Raw genomic sequence first — 23,043 nt, 5'->3', positions numbered from 1 at the left:
TGAATATAGAGCAGAATTTAATTTAAATATGCAGCAAGGAATCAAAAAGTTTGTTTAATTGAATTGAATATTGTTAAATTTGAAATAACAGGTCTCAAATTTACAGACGGTGGTGTGGTAGGATTCCGGTGTATCAGAAGAGATTGTCACTACTCTTATTTGCGGGTTTAAAAGCTTTCTTTTGCTCTATTCCCAAAAGAAATACGTTTGGGAATACACCTTTAATTCCCAAAGTTTATTTCTTTCGTGATTCGTATTTAGGGGGCTTTAAATTTTTTACAACAATGTAATTATTATGAATTAGTAGTTTTATTTCTGGAACTTTGGCGGTGGACCGGAAAGTGCTAGTCTCATTTATCATGCTCAACATTATAAGCTTCAAATTTTTCAAACGACGATGTGCATACATCATATTAAAGCTCTTGAGAAATAAGAAACGACGGGAGAGAAATACGAATTTATAAAAGAACTATAAAGAGATTGAATCAATTTTTATTTGGGTAATTTGACTGTCAATGTATTGAAATTTTAGTTAAAAGTGTGTGCAATTTGATCGCTAATGCTGTTGTTTGAGATAATTGAAATTAAGAATTGAACGTCTTGGTAAAGCACAGATCAAGAGTAAAGTCAATTAATTTATCGCTTCTAATTCAGTTGTTTGTTGACGCACGGAAAAAATTAAGACAGTTTTGGATTTATCGTGAAATTTTGCGTTAAATGAGCCGCAATGAAAGAGATATCGATCTTAAAAGTATGGATATTTTTAGTTATGAAGTTCATTCGACAAAATAAAATTTTCGATTTTCGGAAGATCTAAAAGTAAATTCTAAACTAAAAAAATACGAGAAAAACGATAGCGCAAACCGTTTTTTTTAATCTGTTGTAGTTTAGTGGATATCGAGCACTAAAAAATTTGGAACTGAAAATTGATTTTCCGAAATTTTGAACGGTCATAACTCATTTATTTGTTTTTGTATGGGAATTTTGAGCACAGAATTGCGATCTGTGCTAAATTCTACGTATAATGAGCTATAATAACGCAAGTTTGCTCAAAAAATAAGCGAGATATCGATATCAGAAATTTGGCATAGTATTAGTCATGAATTTTGGCAAAAAACTACAACTTTTGACTTTTGGGAAAGCAAATAACTATTTCTTATGTAAAAAGTCGCGAGAAAAACTATGGCGCAAACCGCATCTCAATATCTGAAATAGTTTCCGAGATATCGAGCACGAATTGTTTCAAACCTTCAAAAATTTGACCCTCTGGCGACAACCCAAAAATTCAAACGACCATAACTCAGTTATTTGTTGACGAAAATTTAAAAATTCTTATGTTTTTGAATTCAGCGTGACATTCTGCGTAAAATGAGCCCAAATTTGTTGAGTTTGCGTAATAAATGAACGAGGCATTGGCCAAAAACTGTTTTGAAGACTTCATTTTAGAGTGATTTTCAATCAATGTTTTCAAAATGAAACCGACGTTTAATAGCTTTGAATTATATATCAGTCGAAAGAGGAGCTCGAAATCTATCTACTGCCCAAATTTGAGATCTATCGGACAAATAGTTTACGAGTTATGGCCAAAAATTAAAAAAATGAAAAATTTTCATCGTTTGAGTCGGAATTTTTTTTCGCGAAAAATCGACCATCCAATTTTAGGCTTTTGAGAACATTTTCTAAAGTAAAATGAGCCGAGAAAAAGAATGGCGCAAACCGCATCTCAATATCTCAAATAGTTTCCGAGATATTTAACTTTAAAAATTGCGAAAAATGAGGAAAAATGTAAATCAACTTTCTCAAACTTTGATCGGCCATAACTCAGTTATCTATTGTCGGATGTGAATTTAAATCCCAGATTTGGAATCTGCTGAAAATTCTGCGTACACTGATGTATAATAACTTCAGTTTACTCTGAAAAATAAGCGAGATATCGACATCAGAAATTTGGCATAGTTTTAGACACGAATTTTTGCAAAAATTTGCAAATTTCGACTGTAGAAAAATCTAAGAACTATTTCTTATGTAAAAAATCGCGAGAAAAACGATGATGCAAACCACATCTCAATATCTAAAATAGTTTCCGAGATATTTAACTTTAAAAATTAGGAAAAATTGGGAAAAATGAAAATTAACTATTCGAATCTTTGATCGGCCATAACTCAGTTATTTGCTGTCGGAATTTAATTTCAATTCCATATTTGGAATCTGCGCAAAATTCTGTGTAAAATGATGTATAATAACGCAAGTTTACTCAAAAAAATAAGCGAGATATCGATATCAAAAGTTTGGCATAGTTTTAGACATGAATTTTTGCGAAAATTTGCAAATTTCGACAGTGGAAAAATCAAAGAAATATTTCTTATGTACAAAACCGCGAGAAAAACGATGGCGCAAACCGCATCTCAATATCTGAAATAGTTTCCGAGATATTGGGCAAGAATTGTTTCGAACCTTCAAAAATTTGGCCTTCTGGCGATAACTCAAATATTCAAACGGCCATAACTCATTTATTTGTTAACAAACTGCCAAAATTTAGATTCCGCGTGAAATTTTGCATAAATGAGTCCCAATGAAGTTTAATTAAGACAAAAACACGCACGTTTTATAGTCTTTATAGTTACTGCGAAATCAGATCATTAGACAAACTTGAACTCCAGGAATTCTTAATTAAAATCACTCGAACATCATCAAACGAATTTATTCACTTTATAGTGACTGAATTTATTTGTCCTAAATTGTAAAAAAAATAGACTAGACACAAGCATTTTTTATGCCAGCGAAATAGAAACTAAACAAACCTGTGGATCGAATAACAGAGTGCATTTTCAAAAAATATTTATATTCAGTCCCAAATCTCGTGAGAAATCTTTAAAATTAACAGAGCTCCTCGACATCAGTAAAAATAACAGTAAAAAATAATGTTTTGTTTATCTATCGATTTATTATCAAGTGTCCCTTTTTGTAGAGACCCTCATTTTCATTTCTTCTCATATTTTCTTTTTATCTCCATGAAAAGTGCGAGCAGTGAAACAAAATTAATTTTATTAGAAATTCCCTTCAGCAAACGCCGTTATCGCAGAAAATTCATGTAGGTAGGACCCCAATCTGGTTAATAATACCATTAGTAAATCAATTTAATTATTGATAAAATCTCAGTGAGGACGTTACGTGGAAATCCTAAAAATAAACATGCTATCTACGTTACCGTGAAATAACTAACCTGGGATAACACGCTTCGCTGCACTTATTTACGTAGGTGCTGCTACGTCAGGTGTGGATTAATAGAAATGCACCCCTTCTTTGTAGAGAGTTTCATCATTGATTTGGTAAAAAGAGAGGGTTTTTGGCCGAGCGATTAGGGGTGGCTTTTTAGAAGTTCAGCCACATAAGATTTATGGTTCCAACCGTACTTCTTTATTTATATCTGTTCTATTAATGTATTTCAAGGGTCGCCAGTTTATGTCTAATATAAACCCTAATGGAATCATATAAGATGCGGATTTTTGCGAATGACTGATAATTGAGCTCTCTATATTTACCCAGTAATGCCACGAGACGGTTTCTTGGAAGTTAGACATTTCTAATTATTTTTATCTTCTCCGTTTACGAAACGTTCTATGGCTGCAAGACAATACAATTGCATAAAATTGTGTCCAAAACTAAAACTTTCCATTACAGAAAGATGAGTGCTCTAAAACAATAACAATTATGTCCAACATCAATTTGTAATCTCAAGAGGATCGAACTGTTGACTTGATCGATGGATCAACAGAATCGTCACCCGGAAAAAATAAATCGTCTAATTTACCTCATTTATTGTTTTACTACTTCGTCGTGCTGCCGTCTAATGAATAAATAAATAATTCCGAATTACCCCACAAAATATGGGCCGAATTGCTGCTGTTTTGCCCCATGAATGTTTCAAGCTGCGCCTGATAAATTATTGCAAAGTGTCGGAAAAAACCGAGAAAAGGTTTTTACAGTCTTTGAATTGTTAAAAAGGGAATTAATTGTTACACTCGTCATTGATGCTAGCCAATGTCTGGACTAAAACGGAAAAATGAAGAAGTGGTTGATCCAGAGGGGAATAATTAACTAAGGGGGGTTAATTAATTACAGTAATAAAAATGTGAAGGGCAAATTGAAAATAAATATAAACACTGAAAATTTTCCAACAGATAAAATATTTGGAACCGTGGAGTTTAAAACTGGAATTTAATTCCTATTTACTTTAATCGTTTTTTCATGATGTATTTTTGCCATCGAGTTTCGGAAAATCTAAAAACGAATTGTGGGCTAAAAAATTGCGAGTAAAACGCTAGCAAAAATCGTTTATTTTGATTTGTCGTAGTTTCCGAGATATTGAGCACAGATGGTTTCGAACCTTCAAAAATTTGGCGCTCTGGCGATAACCCAAAAATTCAAACGGCTATAACTCAGTTATTTGTTGACGAAAATTAAAAATTCTTGCGGTTTTGCATTTAGCGCGACTTTCTGCGTAAAATGAGCCCAATTTTGTATTGTTTCAAAAATTCAAACGGCAATAACTCAAATATTTGTTGGCAAAAATTAAGTTTTAATACGACGACAATACGCATGTTTTGTCAGGCAAACTGACTTTAGTTACTGCGAAATCGGACTCATCATAATCATAATTAGAATCACTCGAACGTCGTCAAACGAATTTTCTGTGCTTTTTCCAAAAATAATCGACCCCAGAACTTTGCCATACTTTTAGTCATTTATAAACACCTTGTAGTATCTGCAGTATATTACAAATAAATTTGCGTCAAGAGAACGCAGCCCTAATCGGCTACAAATGCATCCTGTGAATTTTTAACACTGATCCACTTTTCTGTGCTTAAATCAGCAGAAAATGCCGCGTAAACGGTCTCTTTGCCACAGAATTATGCGATTTTCTGCACAGTTTCACCGTGCAAAACCCAATAGATTTGTAAACTCCACTTTGGATTTGTTCCTAGGAAATTCAACCGTCTGCAAGGTGTCATGTTCAATTCGCTGCTATCTAGAAGCACTTATCGGAGGTCTTCTGGCGTTTCTTCAAGTTTTACGTTCCAACGAATTTTTATTGTTATAACAATGAAGTTCGCCACTGTGTTAGTTTTCAATTTAACGTCCTTTCTCTTTACTCCTTTTTGGATTTTGAACAATCCGTCTTATCCTTGCAGAAGCTCATTATTCAAGGCTCTTAAGCCGTGACATCAACTACTCCTCCAAGAGGAGTATTTAAGATTGGCGCAAAGTACGCTTTTTGCTTTAAGAAGACAATTCTAGGTCTAAAATAGCATGTGGCGGTTCCCACCAACACGTTTGCTGTTCATCGAGGGATCTTTAGCGATGCTTAGTGGCGCTAAATTAAAGATACATGCTTGGTGGAAACGTGCTCGAAATTTGAATTTTATTCTTTTTAGCGCTTTCCCAAAATTTTAAATTAAATTTCATTAAGGGCGGATTGTGCTCTAGAGAATTCTTATTCGAAGAGTTATTTTTAAAATTCTATGTTATTACAGCAGTAGTATAAAAATTGTAATAAAAAAATAAAATTTCAAATTTCCCGCTCAAAATTTTGAGGGTCGTGTACTGCGAAATGAGGATCTGTCACTGTGAACGTCGCTTTATGCCTAAACTGACCTTTTTACAGCAAATATGCCTCTGCAAAGCAATTTTGTACCTTTAGCACTGTCCACGCACAAGTAAATTTAAAAAGTGGGGTTAGTTTAAACAAATTCGTGACAGGTCTCCAATTTTCAGTGCCACCAACTTCGAAATTTCGAGTGGGAAATTTGAAATTTCACGTTTTTGATCCGATTCTTTGAATAATGCCGTGGACAAAACTATAAGAAATTATGCTTTTCTGTTTAGTTATGATTATGCCCAATTAACTGGTCAAAAACGTTGAATTTTCCCGGCGCATCCACCATTTTTCATCACGTTGGTACCCCTGAAAATACGCTTCGTACTTATTTTAACAGCGCCGCATAAGTAAAATGACACGTGTCGAGCCCAGTTTACGACGAAAAGTTAAAAGATCGTTTTCCACATGTGGTAAATTTTTATAGCACTTGTAATATTTCAGATATCTGCAGAACGACGTAAATAACAACGCGCACTGATTTAAAAAACGGATTAAAAAAGTACCTGTTCTATTAATCCATGGCGTTAATTACAACGTGCGCCGTAATCTTTGAATCCCGGATATCATGGGTGAGATGGTCTGGATCTTAACGTAATTCTCTTTGTCAAACTGCGGTAACGAGAGTCCTAACTAGATTTTAATTGCTGCAGTCAGTCACAAGATCTAGAGCTCGCACTATCTTAAGAGATTTAAAAGTTGGTATCATTTAAAAAAGTAATTTAACTCGGTGGGATTTACCCGAAATGATGGATTATTCTGAATTATGAATCTCCTCTCTGGAAAATAATAAACCAGCCGTGTGCGTGTTTCTAATTTTAGCATCAAAGGTAGGTCCAACAATCAAGAAGGGTTATTCTGGGACGACCTGTAGGGTTAAATTCTGAATTCTAAATTTTACATATTTAATTGGGGGGTGAACTAAAAGTGGGATTGGTGGAGTGTGTTTGTATTTGTCTATAAATCGTGCGATTTAGGGAGGAAAACACCGTGACATTCGCGATGGAATTTTATAGGCACTCATCGGTATAAAGTTTACAATTTCGCATTGCGGATGTAAATAACAAAGTGTCAGAAATCGCCGGGTTCAACCACCGAACTCCAGGGAACTGGGAACATGAAATTTGCACTTTTTCCAACGTTGTAGCCCCCCGAGAGGTGCTTTTAACGTTTTCCGAATTGCGAATGTCACTTACCGCACTGAAATAGCGAGGTAGTCTGCAAGTTGTCGAGGTACAACCGAAGTGATTTTTATGACGAGACACATACGCCCTTTGTAGGACCAGTACTGGCCATCATCCGCTTTTGGCAATGGTAAGTTGTAGAAGACGAGATTTATAGAATTTTGGCACTGACACCACCGCGAACCGTATACGAGAGCTTTTCGGGGCTTTCTGTTGTAACACGCGGTTAAGAGATCGATAACGACGTCGCAGTGACGTCACGACGGTGCTCCGAATTCACTCGGCTTCTGGTTGTCGAGACGCCAGCGCGGTATTCGAAACAAGAAGGAAAATGTTGGAATGGCTTTTTTTGCTATGAGGGATGGGAAAGGAGGACGCTGCTGTGGAAGAGGTGGCAACTCGAGGACCACTAGAATTATTTCTGACGCCGGGGAGAAGTTGACTCTTCCGGAGTCACAAGAGGTCAGCTTTGTTTACAGTGGGAATTGAGTTTGACCCGGATTTATGAAAAATGGCAGAGGGGCATTGAACATTCGATTTCCGTAACCCATTTTCATCAATCTAAGGATTGAAATTAAAGCGTTTTAATGGGCGGGTGACATCTTCTATTTGTGTGCTTTTAGATGTTGGTAATATGAGAAAGAAATTGAAAATAAAGAAATCAATTCTTTTAATAGCACGACGCGAACTTAACAGTTTTGACAACTGTATGAAAATTTTAGCAAAATATCTACTTAGAATTTTTCACCAGTTGGTTTTGAGCAGGCGCATTCACCATTTTCTATAAATGCCAGAAACGTTCATTTATACTTAAAGGTGAAAAAATGTGGATTTCGGGCTAGTTTTTGCAGAGATTTTTTTTTTAGGCGCCATATTTAAAATGCGGTTCTGGGATTTATCGTTTATCATGCAATTCCTGCGAATCCTGACAATTTTGTTTGGTCTTAAAATAAAAATTTCTAAAATCTAAGTTTTTTGATCTACAATTTTGCAATTTAGTAGAGTTAATATACGACTCAAAAATACTAATTTTCCTAAATTTCATAGTTGTACCATTAAAATTACCAAAATTACGAATTTTAGCGAATTATGTAGGAACTTTTTGCTTGGTTTTAAAAATAAAAATTTCTAAAATCTGTTTTTTTCGCTGTACAATTTTGCAATTTAGTACAGTTAATACACGACTAAAACATAGTAATTTCCCTAAATTTTATAACTGTGGCACTAAAATTACCAAAATTGCGAATTTTAGTGAAGAATGTGGAAACTTTTTGCTTGGTCTCAAAAGTAAAAATTTCTAAAATCTCTGTCTTTTGCTTTACACTTTTGCTATTTGGTAGAGTTAATACACGACTTAAGAATAGTAACTTCTAAAAATTTCATAGCTGTAGCACTAAAATTAGCAAAATTACGAATTTTAGTGCAGGATATGGGAACTTTGAGCTTGATTTCAAAAATAAAAATTTCTAAAATTTGAGTTTTTTGCTCTACAATTTTGCAATTTCGTAGAGTTAATACACGACTCAAAAATAGTAATTTCCCCAAATTTCATAGTTATATCACTAAAATTACCAAAATTACGAATTTTAGTGCAGGATGTGGGAACTTTTAGCTTGATTTCAAAAATAAAAAATTCTAAAATTTGAGTTTTTTGCTCTACAATTTTGCAATTTGGTAAAGTCAATACACGCCTCAAAAATAATAATTTCCCTAAATTTCATAGTTATAGCACTAAAATTACCAAAATAACGAATTTTAGTACGGGGGGGAGATATGGGAACTTCTAGCTTAATTTCAAAAATAAAAATTTCTAAAATATGTGTTTTTTGCTCTACAATTTTGCAATTTAGTAGAGTTAATACACGACTCAAAAATAATAATTTCCCCAAATTTCATAGTTATATCACTAAAATTACCAAAATTACGAATTTTAGTGCAGGATGTGGGAACTTTTAGCTTGATTTCAAAAATAAAAAATTCTAAAATTTGAGTTTTTTGCTCTACAATTTTGCAATTTGGTAAAGTCAATACACGCCTCAAAAATAATAATTTCCCTAAATTTCATAGTTATAGCACTAAAATTACCAAAATAACGAATTTTAGTACGGGGGGGAGATATGGGAACTTCTAGCTTAATTTCAAAAATAAAAATTTCTAAAATATGTGTTTTTTGCTCTACAATTTTGCAATTTAGTAGAGTTAATACACGACTCAAAAATAATAATTTCCCCAAATTTCATAGTTATATCACTAAAATTACCAAAATTACGAATTTTAGTGCAGGATGTGGGAACTTTTAGCTTGATTTCAAAAATAAAAAATTCTAAAATTTGAGTTTTTTGCTCTACAATTTTGCAATTTAGTAGAGTCAATACACGCCTCAAAAATAACAATTTCCCTAAATTTCATAGTTATAGCACTAAAATTACCAAAATAACGAATTTTAGTACGGGGGGGAGATATGGGAACTTCTTGCTTAATTTCAAAAATAAAAATTTCTAAAATATGTGTTTTTTGTTCTACAATTTTGTAATTTAGTGGAGTCAATAAACGACTCAAACATAAAAATTTCCCTAAATTTCTTAGCTGTAACACTATATAATTACTAAAATTACGAATTTTAGTGAAGGATGTGGTAACTTTGAGCTCGGTCTCAAAAATAAAAATTTCTAAAATTTGAGTTTTTTGCTTTACATATTTGTATTTTGGTAGAGTTAATAAACGACTCAAAAATAGTAATTTCCCCAAATTTCATAGTTGTAGCACTAAAATTACCAAAATTACGAATTTTAGCGAATGATGAAGGAACTTTTTGCGTGGTCTCAAAAATAAAAATTTCTAAAATCTGTGGTTTTTGCACTACAATTTTGCAATTTAGTGAAGTTAATACACGACTTAAAAGTAGTAACTTCCACAAATTTCGTAGCTGTAGCACTAAAATTACCAAAACTACGAATTTTAGTGGAGAGTGTGGGAACTTTTTTCTTAATCTCAAAAATACAAATTTCTAAAATCAGCTTCTTTTGCTCTACAATTTTGCAATTCAGTAGAGTCATTAAACAACTTTATAATAGAAACTACTCTAAATTTCATGGCTGTAGCACTGAATGCCTGATGTACACCCAAGAATTTTCGAACGTTTTCACATTAGAGTAGACTGATAGCAATTTTCTTTTTTAAAATCTAAACAAATTTATAAAAAATGAGTAGAGCAAATGTGAAGATTAGCAAATATCCAAGCTTTGGCATAAACGCAATAATCCAATCATGTTTACAGTTCTTAACTCCTCTCTAATCTAATGTTAATTCGGGCTCCTTGAACGCTGCCACTCACTTTTTACTCTGCTAAGTCATTTATCACCTCAAATCGAAACTAATCACAGGAAATCCATAATCCAATCGATAAAAACCAACGAAATTGCTTGTGCTTTTCGTCCCTCAAAAACTTGTCAATTAAATTTCAAGTAGCTTTCGTCTTATCAGATCATCTTAGCTGTTGTTAGTTGAAGTGTTAAGATAACATTATAGTCTGAACGCACAAAAGAAATGTTCCTTGTTTAATCGACTATAAAAACCATCGCAATTCGAAAACTAGTTTAGTTTTTACTAAAATGAAGTTCGCTCTAATTTGTGCCACAGTCCTTGCATCCATTGCCCTCAGCCAAGCGGCTGCTGGGGTAAAATTCCACCCGCTTTCCGACGAATTCATCGACTTTATCAATAAACAAAAAACGACGTGGAAAGCCGGAAGGAACTTTGATGTTAACACACCTTTGGAAAAAATCAGCAAACTCAACGGAGTTCTTCCGAGGAATGCTGGTACTGTTAAACTACCGGAAAAGGTGCACGCTGTTAACCTTGCGGAAATCCCGGAGTCTTTCGACGCTCGGGAAGCGTGGCCAGAATGCGCTTCCATCATTGGCGAAATCAGAGATCAAGCCAGTTGCGGTTCTTGCTGGGTACTAATTTATTATTAACTTTTTATCTTAACAACTAATTGCGATCTCCAGGCCTTTGGAGCCGTTGAAGCCATGAGCGACAGAATCTGTATCCACTCCAACGCATCTGTGAAAATCAGCATCTCAGCTGAAGATTTGAACGACTGTTGTTACGACTGTGGGGAAGGTTGCAATGGAGGATGGCCAGAAGAAGCTTGGTCTTATTGGGACACTGTTGGTATTGTTACCGGAGGACTTTATGGTGAAAGTGATGTAAGTTTCTCCCCCGTTTATTAAAACAAATCTAATCAAGTTCCTGAAGGGTTGCAAAGCTTACGCCATCAAACCCTGTGACCACCACGTCGATGGTAACCTCCCCGCATGTGGAGACCTTGAAAGAACACCAGCGTGCAAACAAGTCTGTGATAGCGGCTCTAGCCTGACTTACAAATCTGATTTGAGACACGGAAGTGCCTATTCTATCAAAAGATCTGTTGAGCAAATTCAAACGGAAATTATGACCAATGGACCAGTTGAGGCTGATTTTGATGTGTATGAAGACTTCTTGACTTATAAGAGTGGTAAGTTGAGGCGTGGTTGAAGTTTTCAGTTGCTAAAAATTTGAGTTAGGGGTGTACCAACACATTACTGGAGGAGCAGATGGTGGCCACGCTATTAAGATTTTGGGATGGGGAGTTGAAGATGGGACTCCTTACTGGTTGGTTGCCAACTCTTGGAATGAAGATTGGGGTGATAAGGGATACTTCAAAATTTTGCGTGGGGCTAATGAATGCGGAATTGAGTCTGACGTCGTTGCTGGTATTCCAAATTTCTAAGAAGATGGAAATGTTTGTGGTTGTTTAAACTTGTCGAAAATAAATTATTCTAAATCCATTGTTGTTTAAAGATCCGCCCCGCCCATTCTTCATACTAAAATGGAGAATGTTGTTGAAATCGGGTTCAACGCAAAAAAAGAATTATTTCATTGGTTGGAGTTATGCTAATCAAGGTAGTTTTTATAACAAAAAACGCTCCTAAACTACCAACACGATAGTAGCTTCGCGTTCATTGGACAGATGTCCAAGACTGTTGTTTATTGGATGCATTTTTAAACTGATTAATTCACGCACAAAAAAGAAGGAATTCATTGGGTGTTGATGACAAATAACACGCGAATTAAAATAAATCTGACGTCTGGATTTGTTGCACACGTTTTTTATTGGTTGGATTTATTGGGTGAACAATTCAAAAAAGTGACTTTCTGCATCCACGACGATCAGAACTAAATAAGAAAAATTTCGTTTAACTCCGCCCGGAATGAACAAAAGACGATTTGAATTTATCTAATCAATATTAACATAATAGAAAAATGTTGCAAAGTAAAATTCGTTTTTTTACTAAAAAACCACCAACACCGCACTCTCCCACCACTTTACAACCGGCAACGTCGTCGATGGTGACTTTTTGGTGATAAAATCAAATAGTTTAGCTGCCTAATTGACAATTTGATTACACAAAACGGCCTTTCAGGCTGTACCGAGTCTTCACTATTAAATCATTTGATTTGCAATCCAACAGGCTGTAAAAGAAACGTTTATAACGGAAACACTGCCTAATTTTCAGAAATGTCAAAAATTTGATAACTTTTTTCTCACCAAAAATCTTTCTAGGCAACGTTGCCGGTTGTAATGCAGGGGAAGATTGCGGTGTTGGTGGTTTTAAAAAAAAAACGGACTTTAAATTTGTAAGAGTTCAATTAATCGTGAGATTTTCGTCCATTTAATGCTGTTTCGCCTTCTAATGTGTGGATATTTCTATCCCGAATATTTTGACAAATATTAATATAATAGAAAAATGTTGCAAAGTAAATCAGACTTTAATTAAAACATTGTTGTTAAAGTCTGATTCTTTGGTTTTATGTATTTTGAGGATCCATTAAAAATTTCTTTTTTTTTCTCGTATAATTCTAGTCCAATTTTGGATTGAATTAAACTTTTGACATAAGAAACGTCAACTTTCAGTTGTATTCTTTAATTACCACTCTCGCCAACTGTCACAGTTAGAATGTTTTGTTTTCGCCAACCTAAGTACCGTCAATTTAGATTGCAATATTCACTTTAACTATTATTTCTTGATTTAAAGTTCGAATTTTTAAAATGACAAGGTTGGCATCATTGTCTCTCTAGAATTGACATGAAATTTGGTATGTATTAATATAATATGGTGTGTAAGAATGATTAAAAGCCTGATTTACACACAAATAATTTTGAACAATTACACAGGAGAGTGGACTGATAGGAATGAGCTGCACTTTACAGTCAGTTGTGATTGCAAGTGTCCACTTTGACAGTTATTTCTTTATTTAATGTTGGAATTTTGTTGAATTAACTGAAATTTTAAGATGATAAAGTTGGGGTCATTTTTTCTCCAGAATTTGACATTTGACTATTTAATATTTAATCTGCGGAAAATTCTGCGTTACACTGTACAATAACTTAAGTTTATTCGAAAAAATAGGCGAAATGTCGATATCAGAAGTTTGGCATAGTTTAAGTCATGAATTTTCGCGAAAATAATAAAAAAATGGAAAAATTTTCATTAAGTCGGAATTTTTTTTTGCGAAAAATCGACTATTGCCATATTTGCAACAGGAACGAATTACACGATGGAAATTTTAAAATTTGTGACATTGAATTGTGACATTTGCAACTTAAATCAACTGTAACTTTTATACCTTTTTATAATTCAATCATTCTGATTCTCGACCCGTTGCTACAAATTCGTCTTCTATTTCATCAGAAAATCCCGTTATCTAATTGTATTCTAGTCGAAAGTACGAGTATAAACAAACAATTTGAGATTGATGTTTGTATTTCAAAATTATGAATTACTTGATATTTTCTGTTATCGTTAGTGTAACAATCACTCCAAGTCATGGACACCCACGATCACATCCGCTATCAGAGGAGTTTATTCAACTAATCAACCGCAGAAATACAACTTTGAGAGCGAGAATTAACACTGATATTAAACTTTATTGCGCCCAATACCAAAAAATCCACGATTTGCCCTTTGAAATTCAGCATGTAAATCACGCAGACATTCTTGAGAGTTTTCACGCTCGCGAGGGCGAGACTTGGCCGGAATGTGATTGGTAAAACACTTAAGATGAAGGTGAAAATGTTAAAAGAATCAAAAATGTTTAGTCTTCTCTTCAGATGTCAAAGTTCTCAAAAACCTCGCATTATCAGTCTCTATCAAGTACTTAACTCAAAACCGAAATTCGCTGATTTATTTCGTCAGAAAAATCCACGCGACTGCTATCTCTAGTTCTTCTTAACTAAACCCGCACAAGTATATAAATATCAACCCGCCCAACAAACTCCCCAGTTGCGAACTTAAACTCTTTCAAAACCATGAACTGTGTGCTCCTTTCTCTTCTTCTTGGTGTAACAGTAGTGACGCATGGTCACCCACAACCACATCTCCTATCAGACGAATTTATCGCCTCCATCAACAACAAGAAACCAACTTGGAAAGCTGGTCGGAATTTCCACCCCCAACCCCCTGAATTTTTAGTCGATCCGCCGGTTAAAAAACCCGCTCATGATTTACCGTACAAAATCCAAGCAGTCAATCTTCAAGAAATTCCAGAGGCTTTTGACGCTCGCGAAGCGTGGCCAGAATGTGCTTCTGTGATCAATGATATCCAGGACCAAGGCGGGTGTACTTCTGGATGGGTATTTATGAGGGTCTGCATGAGAAGAGTTCAACATTTCTATTTTAGGCTGTGGCGGCTACTTCGGCAATGACTGACCGGTTTTGTATCAAATCAAAAGGGGCACTCAACATTAGTATTTCAACCGAAGACTTGAATAATTGTTGCGACGACTGTAATTATGGCTGCACTGGAGGGCATTCGGTAGAAGCGTGGTATTATTGGTCTATAAAAGGAATCGCAACTGGAGGAAAGTACGGCTCCTCTAATGTAAAGATCGTTTCAAAAATAGTACCCTTGAACAAGAGATTTTTTTTAGGGTTGTAAAGCGTATAGTTTTCCTCCTTGTAACCACTACAACACCACTGGTAGTGACTTGGAGCCTTGTCATCAGATGATTTATGTTCATGACTGCACTAATACTTGTGATGATCAATCAATTGACTACGAATCGGATCTGAGGACTGGCGCTCCTTATAGAATCAGAAAAATTGAAGCAGAAATCCAAACTGAGATTATGACGAATGGACCAGTTGAAGCCACGCTGGATGTTCATAGTGATTTCTATGCTTACAAAAGCGGTGCGTTTAACAATTTGTGAAAGTAATTAAAGTAAAAAAGGAAATTTCAGGTGTTTATCACCACGTTTCTGGTGATTATCGGATGGGACAAGGTGTTAAACTCATAGGATGGGGAGTCGAAGATGGTAGTCCGTATTGGTTGGCTGCCAATTCTTGGAATGAAAAGTGGGGCGACCAGGGACTTTTTAAAGTTTTGCGTGGTACGAATGAATGTGGAATTGAGAGTGAAGTTTATGCAGGAATTCCAAAACTTGTGTAATAAATAAATTAGAGCTCATTGCTACCAGTCCACTTTCCAGGTAAATTTTCGAAAATTCTTGGGTGTGAATCAGGCTTTTGATTTAGGGGGAAAATTAAGGAAAAACTGAATGTAGACATTTTTGAGATTAACACTTTGTCAAAGTTGAGTGTATCAATATTTAAAATTTATTAATAATTGATTAAATATTTGTTCCAAAAGAGAGATTTCAATAAGTTTAGGCTACGCTGGACAATTAGCATTTCACAGTTACGTCAAGGTCAAACCTTTTGCTACCAACTGCTACAGATTAAAATTGCTAGGGGCTGCTGCCAACTTTACTTTTTAATGAATGGACCGATAATAATGAGCTTTAAAGAAATTGTTGATGGTACTGTATAAAAACGAATTGTTAGAAAATAAAAACTATAAATCCACGTTTTCTTATTTAACGGTAACAACTTATATAACGGTAACAAACAAATTTAATTGCAACGCATTGCAATGACAGAACTTACACGATCGGATTTTGTACCCCAAATCAACACTGTCATTGCAACATTTGCAACAGGAACGAATTACACGATGAAAATTTTAAAATTTGTGATCCTGAGTGGACATTTGCAACCTAAACCAACTGTAACTACTAATACTAGACACTTAATCTACTTAATTGTGCGTACAATTCAAAGGTATGTTGTCTGTTGCGGATGCATTTAAATATTTAAAATTAAAAAAAGAATAAGTAAACCACTGCATAAATAGTCTGAAACTGTAACCATCCATCAATGTCAAATTTTTCTTTTGTTTAATAATGTCATTGTTAAGCCTACAAATTTACCATAATGCCTACTTTGAAAGCCTGTTTTACACAGCCCAATTTTTGAAAAATGTGGTCCAAGCCTTTAACCACTTTATTTTGGCGGCCACTGTATTTTCGTAAATTTTGATATCATTTTTACTACTTAAAGATAGCAGCGCAGAAAAACAAACACTTGAGGTTTATTATTGAACACCTGCAAAATTTAATTTTAACCAATTTTCAAGAAGGTACTACTACAAAACGATAAGACAGATTTATAAAAAGTTAAGTGACAGATACTACTTAAGTTTCAAATCATTGAGACACTTTTTCTTTGCGATCAGTACTCGAAATCGGATAACTACGTTAAAAAATGTTAAATTAACGTTGTTAAACAATAAACAGACGATATCTGCACATAGCGTCCTCAGATTAAATCGGCGTTACTTCTTCAAATTGATAAGGAGTCGATAACATTGTGTAACATAAAAAATGTCACTTATAAGAGTCTCTTAGTAGTATAAAAGCGACACTTTGGAATCTCAGCACTAAACTTTAACAATGAAGTGTTTCCTCTACCTCACCATTGCAATATGTGCATCCACTTACGCCACGAAACTCCATCCTCTGTCTGACAAATTCATTGAATCCATTAATAACAAAAAAACCACATGGAAAGCCGGACGCAATTTCAACGAAAACACTCCTTTGTCCAACATCAAGCATCTTCTGGGTGTTCTTCCAAGAACTGAACCCCACACTTTACCTATGAAGACACACCAAGTGAATTTGGCTGACATTCCTGAGTCTTTCGATGCTCGCGAAGCGTGGCCAGAGTGTGCTTCCATTATTGGAAACATCAGAGATCAATCAACGTGTGGATCTTGTTGGGTATTTACTCAATTTTAACACCAAGAAGTGTTGTGGTTTACGATGAATTTTAGGCTTTCGGTGCCGTTGAAGCCATGAGCGACCGAATCTGCATCCATTCAAATGCAACAACGAAAGTCCACGTTTCTGCCGAAGATTTACTTGATTGTTGTTTGTTGATTTGCGGGATGGGTTGCAACGGGGGATTCCCCGAGTCTGCTTGGCTGCACTGGTCGATCAACGGGATTGTCACTGGCGGAAATTACGGTACAACTGATGTAAGTCTAATGGGGTGTTTGTTTATCTAGTTTGTTTTAACATCATTTTTAGGGGTGCAAAGCTTATTCCTTCGCGCCTTGTGAACACCACACCGAAGGCGATCTACCAGCTTGTGGCGACCTTCAGCCGACACCATCTTGCAACCTCCAATGTGATTCTGGATCTTCACAAGTTTATAATGAGGATCTAACACGTGGCTCCGGCTATGGCATTGCTAGTGATATTGCCCAGATTCAGAAAGAGATCATGACCAATGGGCCTGTCGAAGCCGATTATGACGTCTATGAAGACTTCTTGTCTTACAAGAGCGGTACAGTTTAGATTGGGTTAATTAAAACGATTCTTTATTTTGGTCTTTCTAGGTGTTTACCAACATGTCTCTGGAGAATTCGCTGGAGGACATGCTATTAAAATTTTGGGTTGGGGGGTTGAAGACGACACTCCTTATTGGTTGGCCGCAAACTCTTGGAACGAAGATTGGGGGGACAAGGGCTACTTTAAGATCTTGAGAGGAGCCAATGAGTGCGGAATCGAAAGCGACATTTTGGGGGGAATTCCCTCTTTGTAAAAATATCTAAATAAAAAAGACAAAGCGTGAATTTATTCAAGACATTTTGTTCCTCCGTATTTAATACTTTCCAGTGTTAAACTTTTGGTTCCTCTATGTAAGTTTAGAGTCAATCAACTTCATAAGATTGGTGAAGTATGTACTTTGTTTTTAGATAAATTTTCATCAGTTTTTCGTATCAATTTAGCAGTTTTTGTAGTACTTATCAATTCTTAGTAAAATGATTATTTTTTTCACATTAATTTTTCATTTTAAACTGTTTTTTTTATCAATTTATCTCAGCCCTAATTCTTCTTCAACATCTTATCTGAAACCCCCAGCTTTCAAAAAAACAAAATTAAATTAAAACAAAGCAAAACATCTATTTTTTATGAAAACATTTTGCAGTAAATGCAAGCAGACATTTACCTCATCCGTATTTTACTGGTACTTCTATTTTTATCGCCAATAAAATTAAATTGGAATACGTGGTAATAAAATAAAAAAAAACACTTAAAAGCTCAATTCACCGGAAAATGAGAAACTTCAAGCCTTCAAATTGACCAAAAACATTGCTTTTATTTTCATAGAAAGACATTAATTAAAATCAGTTTGTAGGCAATTAAGTTTATAAAAGACCCGATTTTTCCCATAAAGTTTAAATACCTGACCTTAAAGTAGTGGGTATGAAATTTTAACAGGATTGTAATAAGTTCGAGGCAAATTGGTGGAGTTATGAGGACCACTTTAAACCGTGATTGTGAGGTGGGTTCTCCTTTTTTGCTTAATAAGCAGGGGCGGACTTCGTTCGTGTCTGAGGTTACGTCCTGTGAAATTAAAAAATTGACTTCTTGTACATTATCGTGGCAAAACATGTCTTTATGGAGTCTTATGGCTTTGGAATTCCTCTCATGCACTATTTTGCCGCTTTGTTTTCATAGTGAATATAACTATCTTCAAAATTATTTATAATGTTTCTTATGCCAACGACGTTTCAGTTCCGGTTTTGTGTCCAAGTTTTTGTTTTTCAGGTTTCAAACCACAAATAGGACAGTTTAATTCTCAAAACTTACTTTGCTCTATGATTGAGGTTAACTACAAATGTCAGTTGAAAAATCCAAACCCACATTTACAATTTGCGACAAATTTTATTGACATTTCAGTCACCATTGATGCTAGAAACATTTATAAACACCTTGTATGAATGCACAATTTGGTAATTGCAAGGACGCATATCTGTTAAATAGTATTTTGTATTTCACGTATTTTCATAAGGCGATTATTATACTTTTTTTTTTCTAATTAAATTGCAAATAAATTAAAAAAAAATTTTAAAAGTTATCTTGATTAGGAATTTTTGACAAGTCTGGTTGGTAACAAATGAAGTAATGACATTTGTCAAACAATATTTAAATTTGAATATTATTATCTCTAATGTTTTTTGCTTAATTTTTGTTATAAAATTGTTCTTTTTTCCAAAATTTGTTAATAAAACTTGTTTTTCTTCTGCTTCAATATCCCAAAATCGACATTTTCGTGATCATTTAACACAAAAGGGAGCAAATAGACAAAAATATTCAATTTAGTTAGTTATTTTAACAATGTCCATTAATATTAGCATTAGCAGTTATTATAAAACGGATTTAAGTTTCACAATGAAAGTATTGTTGACGCAAACTACAAAAATTAAATTATAAAGTTCGGCAAAGCAGCTTTAAAATTGTCTCAATAAGTAAGGACCTTTACCCTACTTGAAAATTGATTATTTTTGAACACATCTCAAGACTTGCCGTTGTTTTAATTCAACACAAAACCACTTAAAATTGATTAAAAAAGAATGTTATCATTATCAGCAACATCCGACAACTCTCAAGTATGTAAATTCAAGATATTGATAACGATAAATTCTTCTATAAAAATGCTACCACTCATTAATTAATCACGCCATTGCAAAAGTACGTATCGCACAATATTCGCAATGAAATTTCTCTTTCCTCTCGTCGCTATAATAGCGACAATTTCCGCTTCGCCATCACACACCAACCCCCTTTCCTCCGACTTCATCGACTCCATCAACAGACAACAGTCATCATGGACCGCCGGTCAAAACTTCCCGGAAAATACACCAACAGAACACCTCTACAAACTTGCAGGATCTCTGGGTGTCCACTCTGACCCTAACTACAAACCCAAAGTCAAGTACCACCAAGTAAACCTTCAAGATATCCCAGAAACTTTCGATGCTCGAACGAAATGGGCGAACTGTCCATCATTGAACAGAATCAGAGACCAAGGCTCTTGTGGATCGTGCTGGGTAAACTTAAAACTAGAGTAAGATTGGTACTTAAATACACTGATTTTAGGCTTTTGCGGCTGTTGAGAGCATGTCGGACAGAATCTGCATTCATTCATCCGGATCTCAACAGTTCTGGTTCTCCGCTGAGGATCTTCTGTCGTGTTGTACTTCTTGCGGAAACTGCGGTGGTGGTTATATGATGAATGCTTATGATTATTACGTTAGTAACGGTCTTGTGTCTGGTGGTGATGTGAACTCAAATGAAGTAAGTTGCAATGGTAAAAGTGCCCCCCAATGAAGTTTTTTTTAAGGGTTGCAGGCCTTATTCCGTTGCCGCCCATGATCAGGGCCAAACCCCAGCTTGCACTCAAAGTTGCGAAAATGGGTACTCATTGAGTTACAACGACGATAAACATTACGGTAAAGAAGACTACGTTGTCCACAACACTATTGGAGAAATTCAACAAGAAGTCTTAACTAATGGACCAATTATTGTTAATTTCGAAGTCTTTGCGGATTTCTATAACTACAGATCAGGTAAGAAAACAAAAAATTGTTATTTAAGTCCTTTTTATTCACAACCAAGAACCCGCGTCTTACATTTTTTGTACGCAATTTAAGACTTCTTCTTTTATTATTTTAGGTGTGTACTATCACGTCCAAGGAGACAGCATGGGCTATCACGTTGTAAAGCTCGTAGGATGGGGCACTGAAGATGGAATCCCTTACTGGTTGATCGCCAATTCCTGGGGCTCCGGATGGGGTGAAAACGGATTTTTCAAAATGCGTCGTGGATTTAACGAGTGCGGCATTGAGAATTACCCCTACGCCGTGCTCCCACGATTGTAATTTATATAAACTGATTAAATAATAAAATAAAACAACACGAGAAATAAATTTTATTTAGTAAAAAGTTTTGAACTGAGAAAAAAAAAGTTAATTTCTAATATGCGGAAAAGATGGGTGACTTAATGTGTAAAACAATGAAAAAAAGTATAAAAAAAAATTATAAATTGTTTCTATGTAATACCAGATTTTGTGTATTACACTAATTTACCGACCCTTACAAAATTTATATGCGAAGAACGACATTTAAATAAACAATTTTGTCATCTTAAAATTGGGATTGATGGAGGAGAAGGATTTTTAACAATACATACACAGTGATTTGCTCATTTTCTTTTACTTCTAAGTGCATCTGCAGTCTATAAAACACCTTTACATTGTAGGCACAACGTATCCCTTGTAGGTTAATAATTTTTGAGTGCGCACAATATTGGTAGTTATAATAACCTGTAGTTCAACATGAAAAATTTTGGGATAAATTACAAAGTGCTCGCTCTAATAAGTTTATTTTAGCCGTTTATCCCCGGCGCCTCCACCATTTTCACCTCCGGACTCTTCAGACAATGCCATCTCTTACAATATCCAGCCTTCTTAGACCTTGAGTGAGTTATATCTAAAAATCTAGATGGCGCATATTCTGATGGTGTTTTGTTAATATAATTTGTTGTTGCCACTGTTGCCAGACTACGTTATTGACTCATTGGTTTAGTCAACAAAGATAACATTGAGATATAAATGCGAATTAGTTAGTAAACATCTCATCTACGCGCAACTACCAATTACCAGTTTCCTCATTACTAAAGAAGAAAGACTCGGTAAGTACGTATTAGTTATAATATTTATCATTATTTTTTGCGTTTGTCTCAACTACGCTTCAAAAACCGGCTACTTTATTATTTTTTTTTAGTCACAATGAAGACTTTTCTTCACATTGTGGTCCTCTTAGCACCACTAGCAGCAATTTCGGCTGTCTCTCCCTTATCTAAAGAGTTCATAGAATCAATTAACAACGAACAAAGCACTTGGGTCGCCGGTCAAAACTTCGCCGACACTGTCCCCATGTCCTACATCCGCCGCTTAATGGGTGTCCACCCCAACAGCAAATACCACATGCCTTCAGAAAAACCCAAACAACTCAACGCTATTCGAATTCCCGAAGAATTCGACTCTCGCACACAATGGCCTGATTGTCCCACCATTCGAGAGATCAGAGATCAAGGATCATGTGGGTCATGTTGGGTAAAACGCGCGATAACGACTTTCTTGACTCTTAATAAATATCTCTAGGCTTTCGGGGCTGTGGAAGCGATGTCCGATCGCGTCTGCATTCACTCCAAAGGCGCCGTTAACTTCAGGTTCTCCGCTGATGATTTAGTATCATGTTGTTATAGTTGCGGCATGGGGTGCAATGGGGGCTTCCCTGGATCTGCCTGGCATTACTGGGTCAGAGAAGGGTTGGTTTCAGGGGGTAGCTATGGATCGAATCAAGGCTGCAGGCCGTATGAAATTGCGCCGTGTGAACATCACGTGAACGGCACGAGGCCTCCGTGCAGCGAAGGGGGTGGCACCCCTAAATGTACGCAGCAATGCCAAAGTAGCTACGACGTGGCGTATAAGAAGGATCTGCACTATGGAACTCAAGCGTACTCCATCTCCAGCGACGTGGGGGAGATCCAGAAGGAGATTCTCACCAATGGACCAGTGGAAGGGGCCTTCACAGTTTACGCAGATTTGTTGAGTTACAAGAGCGGTACGTTTCCTGCTTTTTTTATTGCAACTAAAAGGGTGTTATAGGGGTGTACAAGCACACCAAAGGGGATGAACTGGGAGGCCACGCCATCAGAATCTTGGGTTGGGGAGTGGAAAAAGGAACCCCTTATTGGCTGATCGCGAACTCCTGGAACTCTGACTGGGGCAACAATGGATATTTCAAAATTCTCCGCGGAGAGGATCATTGCGGCATTGAAAGCTCCATTGTTGCCGGCTTGCCCAAAGTGTAGTTTTTACATGTAATTCCGTTTTTTAATTGAATATTGTTTTGTTTTATAAGCACCAAAGATTGCGAACAATAAACCTCTTATCTGACAG

The 23,043-nt window shown here is 35.6% G+C and overlaps 5 protein-coding genes across 6 annotated transcripts; all 5 read left to right on the top strand.

Annotated features, from left to right (window-relative positions):
• The first annotated feature begins 10,435 nt into the window (after positions 1-10,435).
• On the top strand, positions 10,436-11,670 carry LOC148179978 (cathepsin B-like). The gene is made up of 4 exons (XM_088050653.1): positions 10,436-10,799; positions 10,851-11,051; positions 11,101-11,359; positions 11,409-11,670. The coding sequence occupies exons 1-4, from the start codon at positions 10,452-10,454 to the stop codon at positions 11,612-11,614; spliced, it is 1,014 nt and encodes a 337-aa protein (XP_087906779.1). The 5' UTR covers positions 10,436-10,451; the 3' UTR covers positions 11,615-11,670.
• Positions 11,671-14,194: 2,524 nt separating this feature from the next.
• LOC148179977 (cathepsin B-like) lies at positions 14,195-15,417 on the top strand. The gene is made up of 4 exons (XM_088030068.1): positions 14,195-14,518; positions 14,566-14,766; positions 14,816-15,077; positions 15,128-15,417. The coding sequence occupies exons 1-4, from the start codon at positions 14,195-14,197 to the stop codon at positions 15,334-15,336; spliced, it is 996 nt and encodes a 331-aa protein (XP_087886194.1). The 3' UTR covers positions 15,337-15,417.
• Positions 15,418-16,640: 1,223 nt separating this feature from the next.
• Positions 16,641-17,869, top strand: LOC148179976 (cathepsin B-like). Its single transcript, XM_088050647.1, has 4 exons — positions 16,641-17,008; positions 17,062-17,265; positions 17,318-17,576; positions 17,629-17,869. The coding sequence occupies exons 1-4, from the start codon at positions 16,679-16,681 to the stop codon at positions 17,832-17,834; spliced, it is 999 nt and encodes a 332-aa protein (XP_087906773.1). The 5' UTR covers positions 16,641-16,678; the 3' UTR covers positions 17,835-17,869.
• A 1,879-nt stretch (positions 17,870-19,748) lies between these two features.
• Positions 19,749-21,006, top strand: LOC148179975 (cathepsin B-like). The gene is made up of 4 exons (XM_088029905.1): positions 19,749-20,127; positions 20,177-20,374; positions 20,421-20,646; positions 20,753-21,006. Exons 1-4 carry the CDS (start codon positions 19,792-19,794, stop codon positions 20,956-20,958), a joined length of 966 nt encoding a protein of 321 aa, XP_087886031.1. The 5' UTR covers positions 19,749-19,791; the 3' UTR covers positions 20,959-21,006.
• Positions 21,007-21,588: 582 nt separating this feature from the next.
• On the top strand, positions 21,589-23,042 carry LOC148179974 (cathepsin B-like). Of its 2 annotated transcripts, none has more exons than XM_088030799.1 (4): positions 21,589-21,770; positions 21,863-22,194; positions 22,243-22,705; positions 22,750-23,042. In XM_088030799.1, the coding sequence occupies exons 2-4, from the start codon at positions 21,868-21,870 to the stop codon at positions 22,953-22,955; spliced, it is 996 nt and encodes a 331-aa protein (XP_087886925.1). In that variant the 5' UTR covers positions 21,589-21,770; positions 21,863-21,867; the 3' UTR covers positions 22,956-23,042. The 2 variants fall into 2 exon arrangements, with proteins under 2 accessions (XP_087886925.1, XP_087886927.1); XM_088030801.1 differs by having other exon boundaries at positions 21,589-21,774.
• Position 23,043: the final 1 nt, after the last annotated feature.

This window comes from Gnatocerus cornutus, chromosome 2, assembly GCF_029298725.1.
Source record: "Gnatocerus cornutus isolate USDA-ARS CGAHR chromosome 2, icGnaCorn1.1, whole genome shotgun sequence".
Classification (NCBI taxonomy): domain Eukaryota; kingdom Metazoa; phylum Arthropoda; class Insecta; order Coleoptera; family Tenebrionidae; genus Gnatocerus; species Gnatocerus cornutus.
Note: the sequence above shows the minus strand (reverse complement) of the source record. Positions and strands in the feature narration are given on the sequence as shown.

Coding starts and splice junctions, on each gene's coding strand:
- LOC148179978 (XM_088050653.1), top strand. CDS start 10,452: ATGAAGTTCGCTCTAATTTGTGCCACAGTCCTTGCATCCATTGCCCTC. Junction 10,800..10,850: donor CCAGTTGCGGTTCTTGCTGG/GTACTAATTTAT, acceptor TGCGATCTCCAG/GCCTTTGGAGCCGTTGAAGC. Junction 11,052..11,100: donor GACTTTATGGTGAAAGTGAT/GTAAGTTTCTCC, acceptor AAGTTCCTGAAG/GGTTGCAAAGCTTACGCCAT.
- LOC148179974 (XM_088030799.1), top strand. CDS start 21,868: ATGAAGACTTTTCTTCACATTGTGGTCCTCTTAGCACCACTAGCAGCA. Junction 22,195..22,242: donor GATCATGTGGGTCATGTTGG/GTAAAACGCGCG, acceptor AAATATCTCTAG/GCTTTCGGGGCTGTGGAAGC. Junction 22,706..22,749: donor TTTGTTGAGTTACAAGAGCG/GTACGTTTCCTG, acceptor AGGGTGTTATAG/GGGTGTACAAGCACACCAAA.
- LOC148179976 (XM_088050647.1), top strand. CDS start 16,679: ATGAAGTGTTTCCTCTACCTCACCATTGCAATATGTGCATCCACTTAC. Junction 17,009..17,061: donor CAACGTGTGGATCTTGTTGG/GTATTTACTCAA, acceptor GATGAATTTTAG/GCTTTCGGTGCCGTTGAAGC. Junction 17,266..17,317: donor GAAATTACGGTACAACTGAT/GTAAGTCTAATG, acceptor CATCATTTTTAG/GGGTGCAAAGCTTATTCCTT.
- LOC148179975 (XM_088029905.1), top strand. CDS start 19,792: ATGAAATTTCTCTTTCCTCTCGTCGCTATAATAGCGACAATTTCCGCT. Junction 20,128..20,176: donor GCTCTTGTGGATCGTGCTGG/GTAAACTTAAAA, acceptor CACTGATTTTAG/GCTTTTGCGGCTGTTGAGAG. Junction 20,647..20,752: donor TTTCTATAACTACAGATCAG/GTAAGAAAACAA, acceptor TTATTATTTTAG/GTGTGTACTATCACGTCCAA.
- LOC148179977 (XM_088030068.1), top strand. CDS start 14,195: ATGAACTGTGTGCTCCTTTCTCTTCTTCTTGGTGTAACAGTAGTGACG. Junction 14,767..14,815: donor GAAAGTACGGCTCCTCTAAT/GTAAAGATCGTT, acceptor GATTTTTTTTAG/GGTTGTAAAGCGTATAGTTT. Junction 15,078..15,127: donor TTTCTATGCTTACAAAAGCG/GTGCGTTTAACA, acceptor AGGAAATTTCAG/GTGTTTATCACCACGTTTCT.